This window comes from Aegilops tauschii, chromosome 5 (genome assembly GCF_002575655.3).
Source record: "Aegilops tauschii subsp. strangulata cultivar AL8/78 chromosome 5, Aet v6.0, whole genome shotgun sequence".
NCBI classification, from domain to species: domain Eukaryota; kingdom Viridiplantae; phylum Streptophyta; class Magnoliopsida; order Poales; family Poaceae; genus Aegilops; species Aegilops tauschii.
Genome location: NC_053039.3, coordinates 556617747 through 556641108, shown reverse-complemented (window position 1 = coordinate 556641108; position 23362 = coordinate 556617747). Strand labels below are relative to the sequence as shown.

Genomic DNA, 23362 nt, shown 5'->3' with positions numbered 1-23362 from the left:
GAGATCGATCGGGGCCGGCTGGGCGCAGGAGATCGATCGGGGGCCTCCTTGCTTCGACCGAGGAGAAGAGGAGAAGACTGGACACGATCGGGAGGAGAGGCGCCTGGCGGGAGGGGACGCAGCAGCGGCGCCGAGGCGAAGAGAGAACGCGGCGGCGGCGGGAGTGGATCGAAGCACGAGTTGCGCGTGCGAAAAAAGAGACCTAAAGCTCTAATACCATGTTAGGAATAAGCAACTTGTATTCCCATGAGGCCATAGGCCGATATATATACATGTACAGGTGTGGAACATATGCAGGAAACCCCTTATACAATGGGATAAATACAAAGGGGTACATGACCTATATTATAACTCTAACAATATCTTGGTTACATCACATTCGATCAGCATCGGCTACATCTCATAGACCCTAACCGCGCCGCCATTAGTTTCAGCATTACTGCTATCCTAACTATCTAGATACATGGCGCACCCCTTCCCGAGCAAGCTTTTTTAGGTTTACTACAAGTATAAACCCTGTGAACATGCGATCCTCGAAAAAAAAAACAGTACAAAACTATTCTGTTCTGCTGCTGCTCTTCTGTTGTAGTAAAATCAACCAAATCTGTGCATCATCAGGATACCTCGTGTTCGTATTATACGCACCGGTGTTTGGTCCTTTAATTGCCAAGCAAATCGACACCGTTGATGAGGAGGTCCCACCATTGCTGGAGCACATGCCAATTCGGTCAAACCTTTGGCTTCGCATCAATCTTTGGTGGAAGAAGGCAGCCCCTGATTACAGCCAAGGCAATGTCAGTCAGTCTCCCAGTTCGAGACAGCACAAAATAGTTCTCCATTTGAGATCAAAGGGTGCGGCTACATTGTTCATGCAACAACCATGGATTAGTTACTGAAAACGCTGCCATTTCATCACGAGTTAACGGAAACAAAACTGCTACAACTCTTGTCTCCCCGATACCGATTTCCCTTTTGCTTCCAAGCAACAGGACTGCATACGATACATTGTTCAGAAAAAAGATTCAGTCGTCACGTACCGTTAGTTTCTCATTTGCAGAAGCAAGCTGAATCTGCAACGTTCTGATTGTCTCCCTTTGCAACAGGCCTCCTTCCTACACGATTATATATATAATATAACACCCATTTCTCAGTTGCTTGACGGCTTGTAGATCTAGAAGAGGGAAACACGACAGGAAAGATACCTCGAGAGCAGCAACTCTCCTCATGGCATTCTCTAGCTCAGCCCCACATCTTCTTGCAACTTCTTTCTGCTTAGCTATGTCAGCCGTCAAAGACTGCACCTGAGCTAATTGAGAGTCACGATCTTGCCTGACTGCTTCAAGTTCAATCTTAAGAAAATTCACCTCCTTCGCAAATTCGTTCTGTTTCGAGACTGCCTATTATTAAAGGATTTGATTGACGTCAAGACACAAGTAATGAAAAGAACTTGCCTTGAAACCATTCAGGCTACTGCCCTCTGCCTTTCCAGAGTCCAAGTTCCGCTCATCTCTCTCAACCTTCTCTATAGGAGCTTCCACGTGCTGCAAAAACAGAACGTCATAAAAGAAGCTCAGTCAGTTAGTTACACTGATACCTGACATAGTGGGGGTCGTTTCCTCAAGCTGTTGATATGTGTGGCAATAAGCTGTAGCTAACTGTAGAAAAATGGACAAAAAATATCACAGCCAAACAGAATGCTGGTTGGCACAGTTAGCAGCTTACACTTTGACTATCAAATGCCAAAAAATGACGAACAAGTTGCTCCTAGATAGTCCACTTGGATGGCATTTGTTGAAAGTCCACAATCCTGATTTGGTTAAGGATACTACAAAATTGTGGCCATTTGCCCAAACGCCGAACACTCTGGTCATAAAGATAACACTGACAATATTTCAGGAGAGACGGGAGCTCAAAGCCGTTTCCCCTTGGAACTAAACCAAGAACATGTTGCAACTGGCAGTGCCCTTGCGTCTGTTTGTATGGCATGTGTGAGGGCACTGACATCTGGGCTTGAGTGGGAAAATGGCTTTTACCCTCCTTCTCTCACGTAAAGTCGAAATAGTACTGTCTTGGTGGCACAAGTCGGGATTATGCATGCTTCTCAAGATGTCAGAAGTGGAGTGCCCCTCCCTCCCTATATAAGCACCTGATTTATATGGTTTTCCAAGGGCACTTTCTTCCGTGAAGATTGTGCAGAATCTTTCGATGCTTTTTCTCTCAACAGGAACTGATATGATAGTATCCTGGGCATATCTACTTGACTACTTTATTAAAGTTAACTACATGCATTTTAGCAACAGAATACTAAAAGCAGCAAATGTATTTCAAGTAGCCCACCATTGTCTCGAGTCTATCCTTGTTTAGCGCCTGAGGTGATGCACTCGATCCTTCCTTTGCCAACTGTGTCTCTACATCAGATACCAATTCCGTTAGTGTGAGAAATAAACACTGAATATGAAGTTGAAAGGTTTTGCTCTGCTACCATTCTCCACATACTGCACATACTGCATCTTCGTTGATTCAAGCAAACTCCTGAATTCCATGATTTCAGCCGTGTCTGCACCTTCCTTCTCAAGAAGCCAGATGCAAGCTTGAAGCTTTTTAATGTTTTCTAACAGCTTATCCTTTTTCATCTAAAGAGTGAATAACCACAATTACAATAGATCGGAATTGACAAATTTAAGGATGAGATTCAAAATATCACTGTTCTAAATAACAGCCATCCACAGGGCTGCTTGTCCTATAAAGCTAAAAGGTGGGGTGCAGTAACTAAGAGATTTAAATATACAACTATGTTGGCAATTCAATCAGATTCACTAATACCGCAAGCAAATGGCATAGGTTGGATGTCTTTCAACCAGTTAAGTAAGTGAAACAAATCATTTACATAATACTACCAGCCAAGCACTAGTTAAACCAGAATCAAGCTATTCCATACCTCCCTCAGTTCCTTTTCAGATTCTGCCCGTATCTGTCTTTTCATCTTTTTGCGACGAGCACTTCTGGATGGACCCTCCTGATGAAGAACACGACATAAACAGGTAAACAACTGTGGCAACTGTACAAAGTAACATTGAACTTCATCTCAATACTTGAATTTTGGTTGCATTTTTAATAGAACATGCCGAGATAGTGTGGTTTTGTTTGATAAAGTACTGAATGTAATGGCTGTGGAGCTGTTCATATACAACGTCTGGATGGAAGAAAAGTCGCATGAAGAAGGATCAACCCCCCTAAACAGGCTTAAAAAGGAAAACCCGAAACAGTGAGTCGATACCTTAAATTTGTCCATGTTGCAAGAATATATAGCAGTAAACGTGAAAGGGCAATAATGCAAAAATCGAAATAAATGAATAAAGGGACACATTAACTCTGCTAAACTTATGATAGTGTACACCAATTTTGTTAAATGCTTTCACTTGGGTATTTGTTCTACAAACATGCAATATGTTTCTCAGTAAACATCATTGTCAGTCTTCCTAAGCTCCTAGTAAGTAAGTTGGTCTGTAGTGGTCTAGTGGAAATATTGTTTAAGAAAGTGTTTTAATCTCAACTGTCGACGTTCCCAAAATGATTGCTAATGGGATTATAACCACGTGGCCTCAGCAAGAGATTTTGATGTCAACTGTCAACAGTATCAAAATGATTGGTAATGGGGTTCTAACCACGTAGCATAGATAGTTCTCACCACTCCAAAAAATGAAGTGAAGAGCAGCGCCGCAGATGAATTTTCAGTAACACACAGAATTCGTCTATTTGGTAAATTTAATTATTGCCCCTATTTTCACTTCAGCTTGACATCACGGCAATTTCAAAATATGCACCCACATACAGCAGGAGATCTTTATCACCTTGTTATCAGTCTGGGTCTTTGCATCCCTCTTCCCACTACCCAACTTCTGATCATCCCCCGGGATTGCAGGATCAGGTCTCTCCTCCGCTGCAGCTGATGAAGTTTCTGGCTGCTGCAAAATGCAATAAAGCCATGAAAGAAAGTAGGTAAAATTATTAGTTTCCAGCAGCGGTGAGAAGCGAGAACACCTATGCGCGTGCACTACACATTGCTATGGCACCACTTACAACAAAGCACCTCTTAGCACTAGCAAACTAAAATCAAGTTGATAAAGGATGTGCATGCACCAATTTCAGTCTAACTCATGGTTATAATCTCCAATCCCTTGGCGCTAGCAAACTAAATCAAATTGGTGATACCAGTATGCCTAATAATATATTACCAAAAACAGTAGCAAGAGCCTGTCGTTTAGGTTGGTGAACCACTGAAACATCACAAATAGATCCCTAAGGCAAATCTTTCAAGAGCTCTAAAACTTCCAAAATTGAAGTAAAGCAGCACCTCGCAGTTGCAGTTGCTGTGGCTTGGCCGACTCTCCACGGACGACCCATCGACTGACAACAACATTGACACCGCCCTCCCCCCTTCCTCCTTACCTTCCACGGCAGCCACGGCCGCATCCGCCTCGCCTCGGTGTGGCCACTTGGCGTGCCGCTGCTCCGCTAGGAGCAGAGTGATCGGCGGTGACCTTGCTCGAGGCCTAACTTTGGACTTCGGTGGCGGCAGGGCCTGCAACCGGTTTCGACTGCTCGGTGGCGGATTTGGTTCCTGGCGCCTGCTGGCAGAACACAGAAACACATGCTGGTGGAGGTTCCCGGCCAGCCGCGGCGGCTCCAGGGGGCGGTGCACATGGGATTCAACGGCGGCGTCTGCACCCCACAGCTTGAGCTGGAGCAAGGGAAGAGAAAGGGGTGAGCAGGGCAACGTGGGGAAGCAGAGGCGGCGTCAGAGGGGAGCAGGAAGAATTGCATACCTCCCTCGGTTCCGTTTTAGATTCTGCCCGTACCTGTCTTTTCATCTTTTTGCGACGAGCACTTCTGGATGGACCCACCTGATGAGTAACACGACATAGACAATTAGACAGGTAAAACAACTGTGACAACTGTATAAAGTAACATTGAATTTCATCTCAATACTTGAATTCTGGTTGCATTTTTTAATAGAACATGCCAAGATAGTGTGGTTTTGTTTGATAAAGTACTGAATGTAATGGATGCAGAACTATTCGTATACAATGTCTGGATGGAAGAAAAGTAGCATTAGAAAGATCAACCCCCCTAAACAGGCCTCAAAAGGGAAATCCAAAACAGTGAATCAATACCTTCAATTTGTCCATGTTGCAAGAATACATGGCAGTAAACGTGAAAGGGCAACAGCGCAAAAATAAAAAAGAATCAAAATAATGGGACACATTAACTATGATAAACCTATATGATACTGTACACCGATTTTGTTAAATGCTTTCACTTGGGTATTTGTTCTACAAACATGCACTATGTTTCTCAGTAAACATCATTTTTGGTCTTCCTAACTCCCAGTAAATAATTGATCCGTAGTTGTATAGTGGAAATTTATTTAAGAAAATGTTTTAATCTCAACCGTTAATGGTCCCAAAATGATTGGTAGTGGGATTATAACCACGTAGCCTCAGCAAAAGATTTTGATGTCAACTGTTAACAGTACATAAAAATGATTGGTAATGGGGTTCTAACCACCTAGCATAGATAGTTCCTACCACTCCAAAAATGAAGTAAAGAGCAGCGCCGCAGATGGATTTTCAGCAACACACAGAGTTCATCTATTTGATAAATTTATTTTCATTTCAGACTGACATCACGGCAATTTCAAAATATGCACCGACACACAGCAGGAGATCTTTATCACCTTCTGATCAGTGTGGGCCTTTGCAACCATCTTCTGACTAGACAACTTCTGCTCATCCCCCGGGATTGCAGGATCAGGTCTCTGCTCCACTGCAGCTGATGAAGTCTCTGGCTGCTGCAAAATGCAATGAAGCCATGAAAGAAAGTAAGTAAATTATTAGTTTCCAGCAGCAGTGAGAAGTGAGACCTATGCGCGTGCACTACACTTGCTATGGTGCCACTTACAACAAAGCACACTAAAATCAAATACACCATCTCGGTCTAAAATCAAGTTGATGAGTGATGCTCATGCGCCAATTTCGGTCTAACTGAGTATGAATAGATAATCTCCAATCCCCTTGGTGCTAGCAAACGAAGTCAAATTGGTGATAGCAATATGCCTAAATGAAATAACTACCAAAAATATTAGCAAGAGCATATCGTTTAGGTTGGTGAGCCAGTGAAACATCACAAAATAGATCCCCAAAGCAAATCTCCCAAGAGCTCTGAAAATTCTAAAATTTGAAGTAAGACAGCACCTTGCAGTGGCTTTCGCTCGGCCGATTCTCCACGGAAGACCCGTATGCTGACGACAACGTTGACACATCCTTCTCCCCTTCATCCCAACGGCGGCGTCTGCGCCCCGCAGCTTGAGCTGGAGCAAGGGAAGAGAAACGGGTGAGCGGGCGGCGGGGAGAAGCAGAGGCGGCGTCAGAGAGGAGCAGGAGGAGGAGAGCGTACGCTCGCGGGCGGCGGGAGGCGCGCCATGGCTGCGGCGATTCGCGGGAGAACGACGGCGAGGCGAGGACGACGACGGCACGGAAGACGACATTCTTTTTTTGAGACAAACGGAAGACGACATGGGTAGCCCATAACAAGGCCCTCGTCAGGCCCGCGATAGCAGAGATACCGGGCCGGGCTCCTCTGCCAGCCTTCTTCTCTCCGTCCATGGGCCTGGCTGCATCGCCCATGTGTCTCCCCGACCCATGGGCTCTCGACATGGCTGTTTTTCTTCTCCTAACGAGCCGAACCATTTTTTTTATCTATTCTATATCTATATCTATCTATATCTATATCTATACTCTATACCTACTATTAAAGGGAGGTGATATTCTTGGTTTCGTCCTGCTTCAATTAATTCCACGTACGCTATTTGGTTTCGTTATTGCCACCCGTTTTGGCCCAACGGAGAAAGCCCACCTAACGACACACTGAGGCCCAGGTCCGGAGAGCTGGCACAAAATAAAATTGCCGATGACAAGGTTCGATCTCATAACTTGGGAAACGGCCACATACTGTTTGTCCAACTGACCCAGCTAGAGGTATGAGAGGATTTTTTTTCTCCCGTTGCAACGCACGGGCCTTTTTGCTAGTAGCCCTAAAAAAACTGAACAATTTTTTTATTCTCAAAAAAAACTGAACCATTTTTTAGTAAGAAAAATGCTGAACCGTTTTTAGCTCCTCTGAGGAAAGGTTGTAGTTCCTTCCCCACAAGAAAAGGAAAGGTTGTAGTTGTAAGAAAAGCTGAAGTGTCTCTATGACCCTGGTGTTTACACTAGCTCTTAACTAGTACTCCCTCCGTCCCGAAATACTTGTCCTAAAAATGGATAAAATGGATGTATCTATAACTAAAATAAATCTAGACACAACCATTTTTAGAACAAGTATTTCCGGACGAAAGGAGTACTTCCTCCGTCCCATAATATAAGAGCGTTTTTGACACTATATTAGAGTAAAAAATGCTGGGACGGAGGGAGTAGTGAGTTACCGATATCCCGATAGCGTAACATATTGTATTAAACCATTTTCACATGTACTGGCTGATATGACATTTCATTGATATCAACCTATATGTACGTAGCACAAGCGTTTTTTTTTTCTTAAAAATAAAATGGAAAATTATACATTAAAATATTTATAGAAATATGGTAGTAATGCATAATGTCGATTATGATACATGTATAATGTAACTTGCCTGTGAATTTAGAGACTGTTATTTATGTACAATCAAACGGACAATAACCATATGCCTGAGTATTTTTCGTATTGTAGATTTTATTTGTGTATAAAAATGCATTTTATGAACCAATGTAACTAAAAATGGTTATTTATCTTTGTCGACAAAACACATACAAATCAATATCATACATCCGTTGTGGCAAAGCCAAACCGCTTGCTAGCAGAGCTCAGTGATGTGATAGGTGCTCAATATATTCCCTTTTCTCGTAAAAAAATGTGTACATGTCACAGAAGATTCACATACTATATCTTGCATTTTTAATAATTCAATGAGATAAACAATACACCATGGCTGAGTGAGAGTGACCGGCAGGGCCCACCAGTTTTGGAATATTGGCCAGATGGAGGGCCCACGAGAGCGATGGCCACCATCGTCCATAGGGCAAGCTGTTGCACGTATGAATTTTCAAGTTTTAATCTTTCGGAATAATAGCAGGTAGGCAACTAAAAAATGGAATAATACGTAGCAGGTAGGCAGGCAGCTGGCCGGCACCTGCGTGCATGGTGGACAGCACGATGGGCGTCAAATAATTGCACCCCTCGCTCCATACCTTGCATGCCTATATTATTCTTGAATATATACTGAATAAGTAATATCATTTCCAAGGTGAAAACATCTAAATTTAGAGCATTTTGAGCTAATAATGAAGAGATATTTATAGAAAAAATAAATTACCACAGAGAGGGAAAGAGACCACAAAAATCTTCACCTTTTTTATTTGTTATTTAAAAAAAATGAGTTTTCATCTTATTCTTTCATTTGTGTCTGCTTCTCGGCAACTCAGTCGGAGGTACTCACAACAAGAAATTGAAAAGAAGAAGCTTTGTGACGGACAAGAATAGGACTTTAAGATTAGAAACTTTAAGAAATAACAAAAGAAAATCAGGTAATTCAAATATAGTTTTTGGGAACATGTTTTATGTTCATGTCATTGTGTCTGTGTCAATGGAACTTCCCGCAATTGTGAGAGCCAGATTTATCTCTTCTTCTTATCAATTCAAAAAGAATTACTCCGAGATCTCCTTAGTACACAAGTCTTCATTAGGGGACCAAGAGTTCAGGTCTCAGATTTAACATTGATGCTCGTATTTTCTTGCATTTATTCCAGGCCTTCCGGCGATGTGCATTAAGTGGGAGGAGACGTTTTCATCGTCTACGAAGGCGTTTGTGGCGGCTTTGTAATCTCAAGATGACGTGCTGGCTCAGTCTCTCGAAGATGCTCACAGAGATAGAAGGATTCATAGAGGTGAGTGCATGCTCATGTATGCGAGCAACTTCGATTGTACCGTGTTAAATAAAACTAGGACTATCATGCTCTCTTGGGTGCAACTTTGGATTACCGGGAAAAAACCCGAACTAAAAGGACATGGCAATATCAAAATCACGGAGACTATACATAGTGGGAGACATGGCGGGACCGGAACGAGCAACACTTTCCTTTTAATAAAGCATCACAAAGAAAATATCCACTTGCCAGCAAGAAAAAATATCCATTTTTCAAGAGGCCACCAAGAGCAATCGGGCAACCACCTTCACCTTGGTTAATTAATTAACAACGCCCCGCTGACAGCTACTTAAGCCCTAATTAACAATCACCACCAAAAACCAAATCAAAGCTTCCCATACACCCTGAATATACATATGGTGCGTGTAGCTATTAGGGTTCGAATTTGCATCTTCTTCTTTTTTAGCTTAGCGAGCGGAGTGGCGCCTCCCACTTTTCCGCCTATAAATACCACCCCTGGGCGAAGCCTTGTGGAGAGAAATCTACCACCGCTCTCCCTCTCCCGGCCTGCACTCACAAGCAGCGGCGAAGCCTTCTCTGCCTTCTTCCTCCTCTCTCTTTCTGCCATGAAGCCCCCTCACTTCACTGGGGAAGCGGCAGCCAGCGCCTCATGGGCTCACGAGGTCAAGCAGGCCCTCCGTGACAAGCTCCGGTGGACACCCGCCGCGGGCACCACGGGCACCGGCGGCCACGGCGCCGCGAGGCCGCCGACGGCCTCCTCGGCTGTGACCGCCGAGCCGGCGGTGCAGCCGGCCCACGGCGCCGACTGCCGGGGCTTGGCCGCCGCCGAGGACCCCATCAGGAGGGTCATGTTCTTGGCCCCCTGGGGCCACACATAAACGAGAAAAGCAAGTGCACGCACGGCCATGTCCTGTCTTGGCCGGATCTGCAATTGCACCTCAACAAAAATATGGACTAGTACGTATATATATGTGGCCGTATGGACCATCAACTGATGAACATGAACTCATCAAGGACCAATTAAAAACTGGGACTAGATCGGGAGAAGAAGATGTGGTGCTTGAGGTATTTGTTCATGTTTCTCTTGGAGAGATGCATGCATGCATGGGGAGATCTCGCCTGACGGGTTTGGTGCATATATATGGCCTATGGGTGTTGCTGCCTGGCCGGTTGAAGCTGCAGCTTTGTTGTAGCCATGAACCTGTTTTTTTTTTGTTTCTCTCCAGAAAATCTGTACCAAGAGCCTGTGAAAAGCTATGTGTGTATGAGAGACTATGAGCTAGCAAAAAGTTCTTCCTCCTTCCCATGCCATGTTTATCCGGTTGTTCCTTGCCTTGTTGGTTTCTCCTGTGCATCCAAAATAACCGTGGTGTTAATTCCTGCAATACGCAGAGGAAGAACCAGCCATGGTGCTTAATTCTAGTATGTGGTGGTGCTAATTTAAGTTGCTGGTGTGACTATGGATTGATCTCCCTTTAATTCTTGTCCTTTTGATCTGGAAAAGGTTGTTGGGAACCAGCCTGGATCCTAGTCATGGAAGATACATGTTGATGATCCATGGACGAGGGAGTTCATCATGCTTTCCTGCTGCAAGGTCCAGATCACAAAGAGAGGGTACTCTTTGTCATATGTTTGTTTGTTTGTTTGGTTGTTGTGTGAGAGCATGAGCATCTTTTCCATGTCTCCTGATCTGGAGAAGGTTGTTGGAGACCAGCCTTAAACTGTGAAACATGCTCATCAAAGACTACTGATCTGAGAAGTTCATGGCCTCTCTCTCTCTCTCATCATGCTATTTTAGAGGCAATAATTCACAAGTAAACAAAAGAGAAGGAAAAAAAAAAGGAAGGAGACTTTGAATTCGATTCCTCTGTCCTGTAAACTAGTGGACTGAGAATCCTATTCCAGACAAGAAACAGAAAAAAAAGGCTCCCACTTGCAAGGACAGGCCAAACCTGGGTGGGCCAATCACCTTGCTCCCTTTCCACAACACCTTATCTTATCTTCAGATATGATATCCACGGAGAAATTGGCACTAACATTAGCAAAAATAATAATAGAGAAATAGATAGAGTAGAAATAGATAGCTTGAGGCGACATCCCCCAGAACTGTTTCTGGACTTGTAGGAGTCATGCTTTCCAGATGTCTCCTCCTCCCTCAAAAGGTTGAACCAGCTCAGAGATCCTAGGTTGAGCACATATTTGTTACCCTCCTTCGACCCCTTCGTCGAAGGAGGGTAACCAGAGGAAGAAAATCGACTGTAGTTCACTTTCAATACTATGGGTTTTCACACACAAATAAATAACTTTGGTTTTATGGGTTTTGAGATGGTACTAGCTAGTCAAACTTTTTATTACAGAATAAAAGTTGAGTACATGTCAGTCTCTTGATCATACAGTTGTCCACCAACTGCGCACTGAACTGAAAAAGAGCGCAAAACATCAAATGGCGGCCCAGCTACACTTATCTTTATTTCTTGACTGAAAACGATAGTTCAACTTCTACCCCCTAGCTAGTTCCAAGAGACCAAAACTTCGGGTGCCTTCTCTATCACCTATTCCTTATTTTTTTTCATTTTTTCATGGCACTGTCGCCTATTCAGTCCCAAGTTAAGCTGAAATGATATGCTAGAAAACTTCTGAATAATGTTGCAACTTCTAAAAACAGCGGTGATGCGCCACCACTCCTCCAGATTATAACTCATCCTAGGAACCAGAGAACTATCCAGCTGTGTAGCCTGCAAACTGTCAAGCCACACCTTCCTAGAGCAAACACATTGCATCAAAATGCAAAAATCGTCAGACCCATCGCAGTCGGAATGCCAGACTCTGCAAGTTCAAGTCAGTTACTCCCAAGCCACCAAGACACCTTAGCCTGCAGACTTTGCGCCAAGCCACCGAACATTTCCCACCATGAATATCGTCAGACCCTGCAGCCCTTATCCACACGCTCAAGAGCCCACTTTGCAGCCCCAGCCACCAAAGCTTTTTTCCATCAAAAAAAGGATTTGTTTCAATTGCGTATCATAAGGACATATTTAGTCGGTGTCCAAGAACTCAAGATCAAGAGGATGATCATTATCCAGGGGGTCAGTCCAAGAACTCAAGATCAAGAGGATGATCATTTTAGTAGCCGAAAACAAACAGGAACAGCCATGCAAAAATGCACTCGAGATCATCGTCAGACTACAATCATTTAATTCAACCAATACAAGGTCCGCACCACGCGCTGTTACCTGCTACCCCCATCTAACCTATGTTATAATGCAGGTATGCTACACTAGGCCCGAGTATGCGACTCTACACGCAACCAGCACGAAATCGCGGTAGCCGACTGCAACATCAGCGGAGAGCGTGGTTCTCCTACAAACTGCAACAAAAGACATATTTGACATATTAACATCTATAAGGATAGATCAGAACCGTATACAAGAGCATTTTAATTGATACTACTACAGAACTGCTGATCGAGTGAGTCTAAGGGGACCGACTGAGGCAAGACAGGCAGAACCTTTGCGAGGACCATCGGTTAAGTCCCAAAGTTCGTACATAAACTGCAGTTCCCCGTGTATTTTCACGGCTAGCATAAGTAAGCAACAAAATAAGGTTGCAGTTTCACTTGTCAGGCTCGAAATCTCAAACCAATGGGGAAATGGGAGAAATGACCAGTGTGTGTTGTCAGAACATCTAACTCCAGCGCAGGACACACAGTTATGTTTGGCCATAACTCATAAGCAGGTGGTTTTTTTTAATCCGCAAACTGAGCTTGGCCAATTATGAAATCAGTGCCTCAGCAAAAGATAAAGAAATATTTAATTCAAGTACACTTCAACCTAGGCGAACGATGGAAAGAAATTTAACCTAGGAAACAATGGTAAGAACAAAGTACCTGCTCCGATCGAACATTGTATTCGAAACACACATCTTCATTACTCTTCATCCTCAGAGTCATCTGAAGTTTGGTCGCTTTCATAGTCTGGGTTTGCTCTGAAAATGTAGACCTGCATCATTTACATAACTAATGAGGTTGCACGATATGCACTTGGCAGTGAGATAAAACAGCCTCCTGACGATTAGGCCTTAAAAGAATCCCTTCCATTATCTAAAAAGATATGACTGTGGACAATTAAAGGCCTATGAATGAAATAATTCCTAGAGGCCCTTTTAGATCTGGTTGGAATGAAGGTTTATACTGTAGGGATGCTGAGCAATAACATCATTTCCTGCAAACTCTGTGTAGAATTAATTGGCAGTTTTCCAAACAGGCCCAATTTCCCATATATGAACAAGTAGACACGGCTCACTAGTTTCAAACTTCCAATTATGGATATCACCTTACAAAGTTATATATGCACTGGTACTGAATGTGGAGTTCCTAAAAGTAAAAGTAGGGCGTTTTTATCCATGGGAATGGAGGAGATGCTGAATCTGACCTTGAACTTTGCCCTCTCTGTCATGTGGAAAACCAAGCAATCGCCAACGGCAAGGTCATGGTGGGCGGCAAATCCTCTCCACCCCTTGTGGAAATAGTAGTGTCTGCCCTGTCTGTGGGCATTGTACATCATGTGGAACTCGTCATCCGCCTCGTCCACCAAGACGACTCCCTCATCGTGCGCCGGGAGATACTCACTGAAGTGCTTGGGGATTTTCTGTCATGATGCATATATATAACCCACCAAATCAAAATCCAATCCGATCCAAGAACCACATTGCCTCACACCCAGTGCGAGTTTTCTTGCTACAATACTGTACCATCTCGGCTGCCTTGCTGGCGCAGTTGTGGGTCATGGGCTTGACGAAGGCGGGCCAGCGGATGCGGTGGATCCGGCGCTGGAGCTCCTCGGCCTTGGCGATGGCGCCGGCCCTCTCCTCGTCGGTCGGTCCTTTCCAAACAGCGTATGCCTCGTACACTCCACGGTAGCCGCGCTGCTCTGCGCCCTCGACGTATTTGGGCTGTTCCGGGAGGCCGGCGACGCGGCCGGACCGCCGGAGCTCGCCGGGCTCCGGGGCCTTGCGCTTCTGCGGCACCGAGGCAGCGGACCAGTCATCATATAAGTTGGGGAGAAAAGGAAATGGGAGACCGGAGGCAAGGAAGAAGAAGGGAGAGGATCTGACGGACCGGCCTGGGCTTGGGGTTGGGCTTGGGCCTGGCGGCGGCCTCGCGGACGGCGGCGGAGAGGTGGTGCAGGCGCAGCTCGTCCAGCTTCCGGCGGTTCTCCTCAATCTGCCGCCGGCGCTGCTCCTCGTACGAGTTCGCTTCCGCCATTGCCTTCTTCTTCTTCTTCTTGGGTGTTTTCCAGCCGCCCTATTTGTCTGCTCTTGCTCTGTTTGGGAGGAGAACTGGACTGAGGAGGGAGAGAATGGGGGAAAAGTGACGTGGCCCTAGACTCGGGGCCTAGACTCGTCTCTTCTTGTTGACCGTGCGACCACACCTTTGCTTTTTTCTCCTCCAAATTACTACTCCCTCCTTCTCAAAAGGGTCTGTCTAGGACACATAGCTATGTCACATCTAAGCTGTTGTCCATTCAGTTTGTGGTTTATTTTTGTTCTAGTTTCTTTTTTCTTGTTGCTGCATTATATATTTGTGGGAGCTTAGATGTGACATCATTAAAAAACATCTAGATGTGAATTAGTCAAACTGTTCTCAAAATATAAGGCATCGATTGACTTTTCTGGTCTTCGTCACACAATTTTGACTATGATTTTCATGTATTATATGTCTATAAAATTAATATATAGACATATGAAATAAAATTATTTTAAAAGGCAAATACGATAATGCCATTTAGGCATGTTTAGTCCACGACGATACTTGTTGCACGACCGTTGGACGATACTTTATCCTGTGGATGTGTTCCACTTCGTCATACACATGCGCGGTTGGATCGACTGGATCATGTAACAATTTGCTGCATAGTGACGTGTGTGTAGCAGCACTCCATAAAAAATGATGGAGTACCCGCCTTTTCAATGAAGCCTTCTTTTAACGGGTTGTGCATCATCCAATCTGCGCAATGGATGTGTTTTTTGAAGACGTCCATGTTGGCTGGACTGTGGGCACGCACGGGCCACATTTCTGCAATCTTTTGCGGGGGCAACTAGTACAGGATCTGGGTTGTAGGTGCGATCATACGATCTGCCACTGTGGGCCTTTGGATGTGTAATGAGTGGCTCAGATAGGCTCAGGTGGGATTTGCAGAACTTTCGTGGTACATTTTGCATTTACATCCTTGAACAAGACACACTTTTGCGAAAACCTCCTCCGGATAGAGCCATATGTCCCGTCCTCCAACCCTAGGATCAGGAGATTCTCTCCCCGCCGCCGCCGATGGCCAGGAGGATGCGGCGACGCACTGCTGCCCACCTGTTCCTTGAAGGATCACCGGCGTCGCGCTCCTCAAAGCAACTGCAATGGACGACGAAAATCAATGGCCACTCCAGCTCCCATGTGTCAATCACCGGCCGTTGCTGCTTCCTCCTAGTTCATCAGAAGGACCACATCGCCGACAGTCCCATGCGGCAAGATCCTCCAGCAACGCTTGTCTTCGTGCACAGGCGCGTGGTCGCGCAACAGGTTCTGTAGGTACTTGTAATTTGAGTATGATTTTTCTAATTTGTTCAATGAAAAATGTATCACGAAATTCATGAGTCTGTTCTTGAATTATTTTCAGTTGGCGGCCTTGACTGTACCAGCAGGAACGAAATATAATGCCTTCTATTTCTCTAACCCAGTGGCAGAGTGGCAGTGTAGCTTGATAGCTTCTGGAGTATGCCTGGAGCTATATGGATATATACTGCACTTGTTGTTGTTCATCAGAGTTAGTCTGACCTGCTGAACCGATGTGATTAAAAAGCAGCCTAATGAGAAGAGCCTTTGTTCAGCTGACGGCACAACAATCTCCGGCGCTGCGGTTGCATCCACAGGTTGCTGTTCTATGATATTTTGCTGAATAATTTGTCCAATTGTATGGTTATGGCTGTACCTATTTTTCGCAAGCTGTTGTATGGATGTACTTTGGTTAGAATGGAACGAACAGACCTTTAATCATGTCAATTGAAGAGGGGTGCCTGTGGACTCATCCAAGGCTGCATCAATTGTTGATTCATGGAGCTGAGCAGGACGATGTTACCACTGAAGCTTCAGGTGACCGTTGGCCTCTTCCTTGCTGTTAATTAGTTTTCTAGTAATTTGTTGTTGATCGTTTCTCTCTCCCTGAATTTATGTTGTACCTATACACTGTTGTTCTCCAGCAATGAAAATGCGGCATTGACTTTTGTCTAAAGAAGTATCCAGTTGTTTTGTACGGCCGAGTTGTATGAGATCACGCCTCTAATTACGTTGACTGGTTCATGTTGTACCAGCCATTTAAGTGTTGTCCATTAAAAGAAATCAAGTAATGAATCTAAAGTGAACTATTTCTTCCAGCCAACTGTTAGCACTAAAAGTTGTACCAGCCAGTCAAGACATTAACTCAACAGGAAATAGGATAATTACATTGAGAGCATATCCACTAGGGATACAATGGCAAACATACTTAGTCCAATGATCCAGTATCTCAACTCATTACTTAGTACATTACAAGTTACTTAGTACAGTACATGTTAGCTAACATTAAGATCCAGTATCTCAACTCATTACTTAGTACATTACAAGTTACTTAGTACATTGCAACTCATTTTTTCTTCGAACAAATACGACTGTCATGTAACACGACTTCCTTGCATGTGTTGCAATTGCGTGGCACTCGTACATTAACCCCTAACTTGATCTTCTTTGCCCCTGACTTCTTTTCATTGTCTCTATGGCCCTTAATTCTGGAGCATGTACCCCTCGCGTTGATGTTAGTCGGCGTTAGGATATCAACTTGGGCGGGGATCATGCTACCAACGAATGATTCTTGCTCTTCTTGTGCAGTCTGAGGTACATCAGGGGCGGATTGCAAGATAGCTGATTTGAGATTGCACAAACCCGTATTGAGTAAGTCAAGTCCTCCGCTCGACTTTTTAGCACACCTGATGATATGTTCTAATTTGTCCCGTGCTGCAGAGATCTTTCTTCTTGTATCCATGTCAACACAGTCAACATGATTATCTTCAAGTGGATTTCCTTCATCATCGTACACAACATCCCTACAGAAAAATATAACAATGTAAGAAGCCTTAAATCTTCCAGAAAAAATCTATAACTTTGGAAGAAGAAATTACCTTTTGCACATTTTTTCCCATCTTTTGAGTACATAGAAGGTTGGAAGCTCATTTATCTTCGCACCCCTCAAGACACGTATGATATGCCGGCACACAATGCCCTTAGACTCGAATAGCTTGCAAGAACATTTAGCAATCATGGTTGTTGTTTCCAAACGTACCTCTCTTACCTTGTTTTTCCTATGACTTTGATCACTAATCAACATGATCTTGAGTTCCCCCACAGTTGTGGTTTCCTGGACATCACAATGCTCTCTAGCAGCAAGTACTTCTGACTGAAACAAGGCAAAGACCTCATGAGTGAATATCATGCTGCCTTGTCTTTCCACTTCCCAACATGTCAGCAAGCTAGGTGTCGTATGAATGCTTGTGTGGTCAGCAATCAGCTCCTCTTGTCTCTGACATTTCAAGGCTGTGTCGAACCTAAGCCAAAACTCAATAAAAGCGAGCTTGCGCCGGATAAAATTCTTGAAAAATGAGTTTTCACTCTCTGACCTAGAGGTGGTTCTAAGAATACCAGCAAGGGGGGTGTCCATGAAATACGCCGGCACCCATGACCCACGGATCGAGTAACATTTTCCAAACCATGTATTGTCTTGTAAGCCAAAATCTGATATTAAAGACTTCCAACTTTCTTCAAATTCTGCAGGTGTCTCAGAATTCCATACACAAGAATCCATTCTCTTGTAGAATAATTCATCGCTTCTCAATTCAGGAGCAACCTTCTCAGGAACCTTCCGCATAATATGCCACATACACAACCGGTGCATGGTATTAGGTAGAAGTGCCTCGATAGCTTTCCTCATGCTACCACACTCATCTGTTATTATAACGCCAGGCGCAACCCCACCCATGCATTTGAGAAAAGGGACAATTGCATTTTTACCCCTAGTTGGTTCCTACCCACGGGTTTTGACCTTACTTTTCGAGCTTGCTCAGTTTTGCCCTTACTTTTTCCATCGTGGTCCCTCGAATGCCCTTTGACCGTTTGACCAAAACTTTGAAAATTCATAACTAATTCATATGAACCCAGAAAAATGAAAATAAGATATCAAAATGTTCAGATAAACATTACCTTTATGTGCATATCATTTGCATTCAGGACAAAGGCACCCTTTAAACTACCTGAGGTAATTAATGTTATTAACATTATTAAAAATAAAAAGGTATAAACAATATTTTTTTTCATGAATAAAAGTTCCATGCAAATGTAGGTGATGTTTCGTAAACATCCAGATATCTTATTTGCATTTTTCTGAGTTCGTATCATCTTGTTAAGAATGTTCTAACGACTTTGACCATTATTTGGAAACTTCATAACAAGTTGATACGAACTCAGAAAAATGCAAATAAGTTATCTGGATGTTCAGAAAACATCACCTACATTTGCATGTAATTTTTATTCATGAAAAAAATATTGTTTATACTTTTTTATTTTTAATAATGTTAATAACATTAATTACATCGGGTAGTTTAAAGGGTGCTTTTGTCCTGAATGCAAATGATATGCACATAAAGGTAATATTTATCTGAACATTTTGATATCTTATTTGCATTTTTCTGAGTTCATATGAATTAGTTATCAATTTTGAAAGTTTTGGTCAAACGGTCAAAGGGCATTCGAGGGACCTCGACGGAAAAAGTAAGGGCAAAACTGAGCAAGCTCGAAAAGTAAGGGCAAAACCCGTGGGTAGGAACCAACTAGGGGTAAAAATGCAATTGTCCCTTGAGAAAAACTTCAAACAACCAGACGTAGTCCTTGGCCGTCTCATTGAGTAAGAAACCAGCACCTAGAAACACACTCTGCATATGATGGTTGATACCAGTGAAAGGCGCGAAAATATAGTCGTATTGGTTCGTGCTGTATGTGGAATCAAAGGACAACACATCATGGAAATGACTGTAATTTTTCCTGCTGGTTGGATCTGCCCAAAACAAACGCAATAGTGTACCAGTTTCATCGACTTCGTAGTCAAAGAAAAATCCAGGGTTGAGTTCCTTCAGTCTCCCAAATTGGTCCACTAGCATTTGAGCATCACAATTCTTGATTTTATTTTTGAACATAGAATAGTGATTCTGTAAGTCTTTCTTGGTGCACCCAACATCTTGAAACCTCCCTGCACGAACATGAAGTAGCCTATATGCTTGGGCTGGGCCGATGCTAGCTTTGTGGCAATCAAAGAGTACTGACTTCACCTTGTCACTTACTTTCCTATTTGATCTTATCAAGTGTTGCTTGCTAGGAGACACTAGTTCGTGATTGTGATGTTCAGTCATTGAAGCTATCTTGTATTTTCCGCAATTGTCCCGATTGACATAAATGTGAGCTTCACATCCACACCTAGTGACTCTGACCCTGCGTCTTTTATTTGAAGAATTTTTATCCAAGCAATTAACAGTACAAGTACCTTTTGAGGATCGGTATCCCTCCCTTGAGCATAAGAAACGCTTCCACTGAATTACATTGTTCACCAACCTTTGCGCCCTAAGGCGGACACCAAATCCCACATGATGTGCATACTTCTTGTAAAATGCCTCCACAGCAGCAATATCATCAAATTTCATGCCTATGGTTGGTTTAAGTGTCTCATCACACACTGGTTTATACAATGAACCCTGCAAAATGAAAAGCAACTATTTTTATTAGAAAAATAACCTTTTTTATTAAACGCAACCTTCACAGTTTGGAAAGATCGGGTCTGGAGTATAGGCATAAGTTTTGTGTATTAAACATGCCTAACAATTCTATAAATTTGCATTTCATGGTTGTCTGGTATTACATAACATTTTATTCAGTTTGAGAGAAGATATTTATGAGATATTATGTACTCATATCAGAGGCAAACACCCAGAAATTCAGGTCACCATTATTATAAAATCTGCATTATACTTACATCTAGAGAAAAGCATTGTCTCTTCTTGGGTGTAGAGAATTCATCAAAATAAAGCATACTGGAATTAATCTCTGAAACAGAGTGAGCATCACTTAATTCTGTCATTGGGACACTATTGACTGATTCTGCAAAATCAAAAGAACAAGCTGAGGCACAAGTATTGTAGGAAGTACTAGATAGATTAGCACTTTTTCATGCCAACAATTCACCTGAGATGGCTGCTAGTACACTACATGGATTGGTCGGGCATGCCAGGACTGGTGGGGGCGAGGTCGCACTTGTTTCTTCCATTTATTAGAACAATGTTGTACTCAGTTTTACTACTAGCAGCAACAACAAAATGTTGCCTTCACTTCTCTGCTATCCCTATCAAATAAAAAATGCAAAATGTGGCACAAATCCAGTCAGGAACTGGATCCATATTAGAGAAGTGCAGCTCATATCAGATAAGTCTACTAAACTAAAATGAGTGATTAACATATCAAAGCAGGACTGTACTAACCGTGACTTCCTTGGAATATTGAACAGGAGATGTTGCGCCGCCACCGCCCTCGCAAGGTACTCTTTGACACTAGTAGGGGTCAGACCAGTAAATGATGTTGGGAGGGGATTTCATGGTTAGGGTTAGCGGACAGGGAAGAGCTGGCTAGAGAAGGGCTGCCGCAATCGACACAAGGGGGTTTCGGCGCCCAGAATTAGAGACGGGAGGGGATTTCATGGACCCTAGTGAGGATGGGGAAGAGTTGGATGGGGAACAGAGCAAGTCGTCGCCGACGGGATGGAGGATGACGAAGAGTTGGCTGAAGGGGGGATTTCATCAAAGTGGACTATGTGCAGGGTGTAAATGAGAAATGGACCACCACCGTGGCTGAAAAAGTACCTGCCTGTATCTGAGCCACTCATTGCAAATCCAAAGGCCTGTAGTGACGGATCGTAGATCGCACCTGTAGTTCGGATCCCATACTAGTCCACCCCAATGTTTTGCCCGACCATGCATATGTGTGTCCGGCAGCTTGATGTGTTGGCCTCGCGCGTTCGAAAGGCACCCGTTAGGACTTTCTGCCCATCCGGGCATGAGGAGCTAATAGGGCGTTCATAAGCCACAACTTTACATGAACTATCATAATCTTTTCAATGAAAGACAACTCTTTTGGCCGATTCTCACAGAATCTTGAGAATCAGACCTTCCCATAGATTTTGGACAACGCTAACGCCCACACGTGTGTTGGGAGCGAAACTCACCCACATGCCCTATAACACACAGACTGCGCCATGTCACCGCATGCATGCATGTGAGAATCTTTTTGTATTTTTAGTTTTTAAAATATTTTATCTCTTAAATGAAAAATCTGATTGAAGTTCCATTTCCACCATTGAATCTCTCGCGGCGAGATCTTCGGAACTAGATCTCATATCAATATATGTCGACGAAATTTTTTTGGCTTAAAAGTTGCCACCTCTATTTCACATGAATTGCCATGGTGTTTACACTGAAGTTGCCATGATATGTTTCAGCTATTTTTTTCTATATTTAAAATTAAATTTTGACATATTACAAAACAGAAAATTAAGAAACGAGACTTGCCATGAACCATAAACTAAAATTGACATGATACATGCACTTAAAATTGCCATAGTTCATACAAAAAATAATTTTCATGGTCAAAGTACTGGAATTGCCATCATCAAAATACTAAAATTGCCATGCTCTATAAACTAAAATTGCCACATGGCAACTTTAGTTTAAGCACTATGGCAGCTACAGTGCAAACATCATGGCAACTTTTGGGCAAAAAAAATTCGTCTAAACATATCAACATAGGGTCTAGTTTTGAAGATTTCGTCGAGACGGATTTAATGGTGAAAACGGATTTTTAATTTGATTTTTAATTAGGAGATAAAACATTTTTAAGCCGAAAACCAGAAAGATTCCTGCTGACGTCATCTGTTCACATGTGGCAAAATAAGTGGTAATGGAGGCGTGTGGGCGATGTGCAAGATGCCACACGTGTGGGCGTTAGTTTTTTCCTAAATTTTTCCAGAATCTTGAACTAGCTAGGATTGTCGAAAAAATGTGGGTTCAAGATTCTTGGACAATCCGGGGAGGTCCAATTTCTCAAGATTCTGAGAGAACGGGCCAAAAAAATTGGGCCTAAAGTAAGAGTGTCAAACTCGATAAGAAGTAGAAAGAATTGGTTGATGATAACTAGTAAAAAATCACTTTAAAATTGCAAAAGATTATTGATGGTTTGTTTGTTCACAAGACAAATTGCAAAAACATAAATAGTAACAAAAATACAATGGTGCAACAATTGTTAAATCATTAATTATGCTAAGGACAAGCCCGTGATTGTACTTATAGGGATCAAATCGCTCTTGTGAACAGATGGGAGTTTTACCAAATTACTTTCAACAAGTTTCATTCACTTACCGTTCATTGCTTTGATAGTTTACGATGGAACCTAATATAATATGATGTTCTTACTTGAACAAACAACATATTTATGATTATAGTCTCTATACAAAAATTCAAAAAAAATAGGAGAATAATTAAGATAACATTTAACCATAACAATAAACTTTGGGATTCCAATAGCCCCTCGTGCAACAGTTCATAAACTTAGGGTTTGGTAATCTCTGTCACTCCAACAATCCAACATGAACAAAATAATCATACAATTCTCTCCTCTAGGCTCATGAAGGTAAGTGATATGTAGTCGACGTTCACACATCTCACCACTGGAGAAATACATTACAACGTAATATCAAAACATTGAACTAGATTCATTTTCACAAGATTAATAGCGACGAGGTTTATCCCATGTCCTTAAGAACGTAACGACCTACTCACAACACATCATATAGATCATGATCAGCGGAGAACAATCTGAACATATGAATCTTTCACAAATAAAACTTCTAAGCATCAACTACAAAGAGTAATCAACACTAGACATTGATCGGAAAGCTAGGGTTGAGGGAGTTGATGGAGATGACAGTGCTCATGAAGACGTTGATGGAGATGATGATTGGTGTGTTGGTGATGACAATGTCTTAGAATTCCGCTCCCAGAGGGATGGATCTCCGATGGAATCGATCCGCTAGAGGGCAAAAATGCTCCGCCTCGGTTCCACCTCGATATGGCGGCAGAAAAATCCCATAAAACCCCTAGTGTTTTTAGGTTGGGAGAAAAATATAGACCAAAGGGCGTCGAGAGATGGTGTACAAGGTGCCCGCACACCCCCTCCGTGCACCCATCTTCGGGATCCTAGATTCTTTCTTCTG

The 23362-nt window shown here is 43.0% G+C and overlaps 3 protein-coding genes across 8 annotated transcripts; 1 reads left to right on the top strand and 2 right to left on the bottom strand.

The window, feature by feature from the left end:
• Positions 1 to 221: 221 nt before the first annotated feature.
• LOC109734026 (uncharacterized) lies at positions 222 to 6560 on the bottom strand. Of its 5 annotated transcripts, none has more exons than XM_020293239.4 (13): positions 6457 to 6560; positions 6255 to 6370; positions 5738 to 5851; positions 4827 to 4904; positions 4355 to 4741; positions 3852 to 3965; positions 2939 to 3016; positions 2483 to 2633; positions 2338 to 2408; positions 1452 to 1541; positions 1203 to 1382; positions 1038 to 1112; positions 222 to 774 (listed from the first exon to the last, which is right to left on the bottom strand). In XM_020293239.4, exons 1-13 carry the CDS (start codon positions 6545 to 6547, stop codon positions 748 to 750), a joined length of 1572 nt encoding a protein of 523 aa, XP_020148828.1. In that variant the 5' UTR covers positions 6548 to 6560; the 3' UTR covers positions 222 to 747. The 5 variants fall into 5 exon arrangements, with proteins under 5 accessions (XP_020148828.1, XP_020148831.1, XP_020148830.1 ...); XM_020293242.4 differs by having other exon boundaries at positions 1203 to 1301; XM_020293241.4 differs by having other exon boundaries at positions 3852 to 3962.
• A 2924-nt stretch (positions 6561 to 9484) lies between these two features.
• On the top strand, positions 9485 to 10403 carry LOC109734027 (uncharacterized). The gene has a single exon (XM_020293243.4). It carries the CDS (start codon positions 9587 to 9589, stop codon positions 9857 to 9859), a length of 273 nt encoding a protein of 90 aa, XP_020148832.1. The 5' UTR covers positions 9485 to 9586; the 3' UTR covers positions 9860 to 10403.
• Positions 10404 to 12158: 1755 nt separating this feature from the next.
• Positions 12159 to 14360, bottom strand: LOC109734028 (B3 domain-containing protein Os06g0194400). Of its 2 annotated transcripts, XM_073498415.1 has the most exons (6): positions 14098 to 14360; positions 13731 to 13997; positions 13412 to 13627; positions 13313 to 13353; positions 12868 to 12979; positions 12159 to 12348 (listed from the first exon to the last, which is right to left on the bottom strand). In XM_073498415.1, exons 1-6 carry the CDS (start codon positions 14242 to 14244, stop codon positions 12259 to 12261), a joined length of 873 nt encoding a protein of 290 aa, XP_073354516.1. In that variant the 5' UTR covers positions 14245 to 14360; the 3' UTR covers positions 12159 to 12258. The 2 variants fall into 2 exon arrangements, with proteins under 2 accessions (XP_073354516.1, XP_020148833.1); XM_020293244.4 differs by lacking the exon at positions 13313 to 13353.
• Positions 14361 to 23362: the final 9002 nt, after the last annotated feature.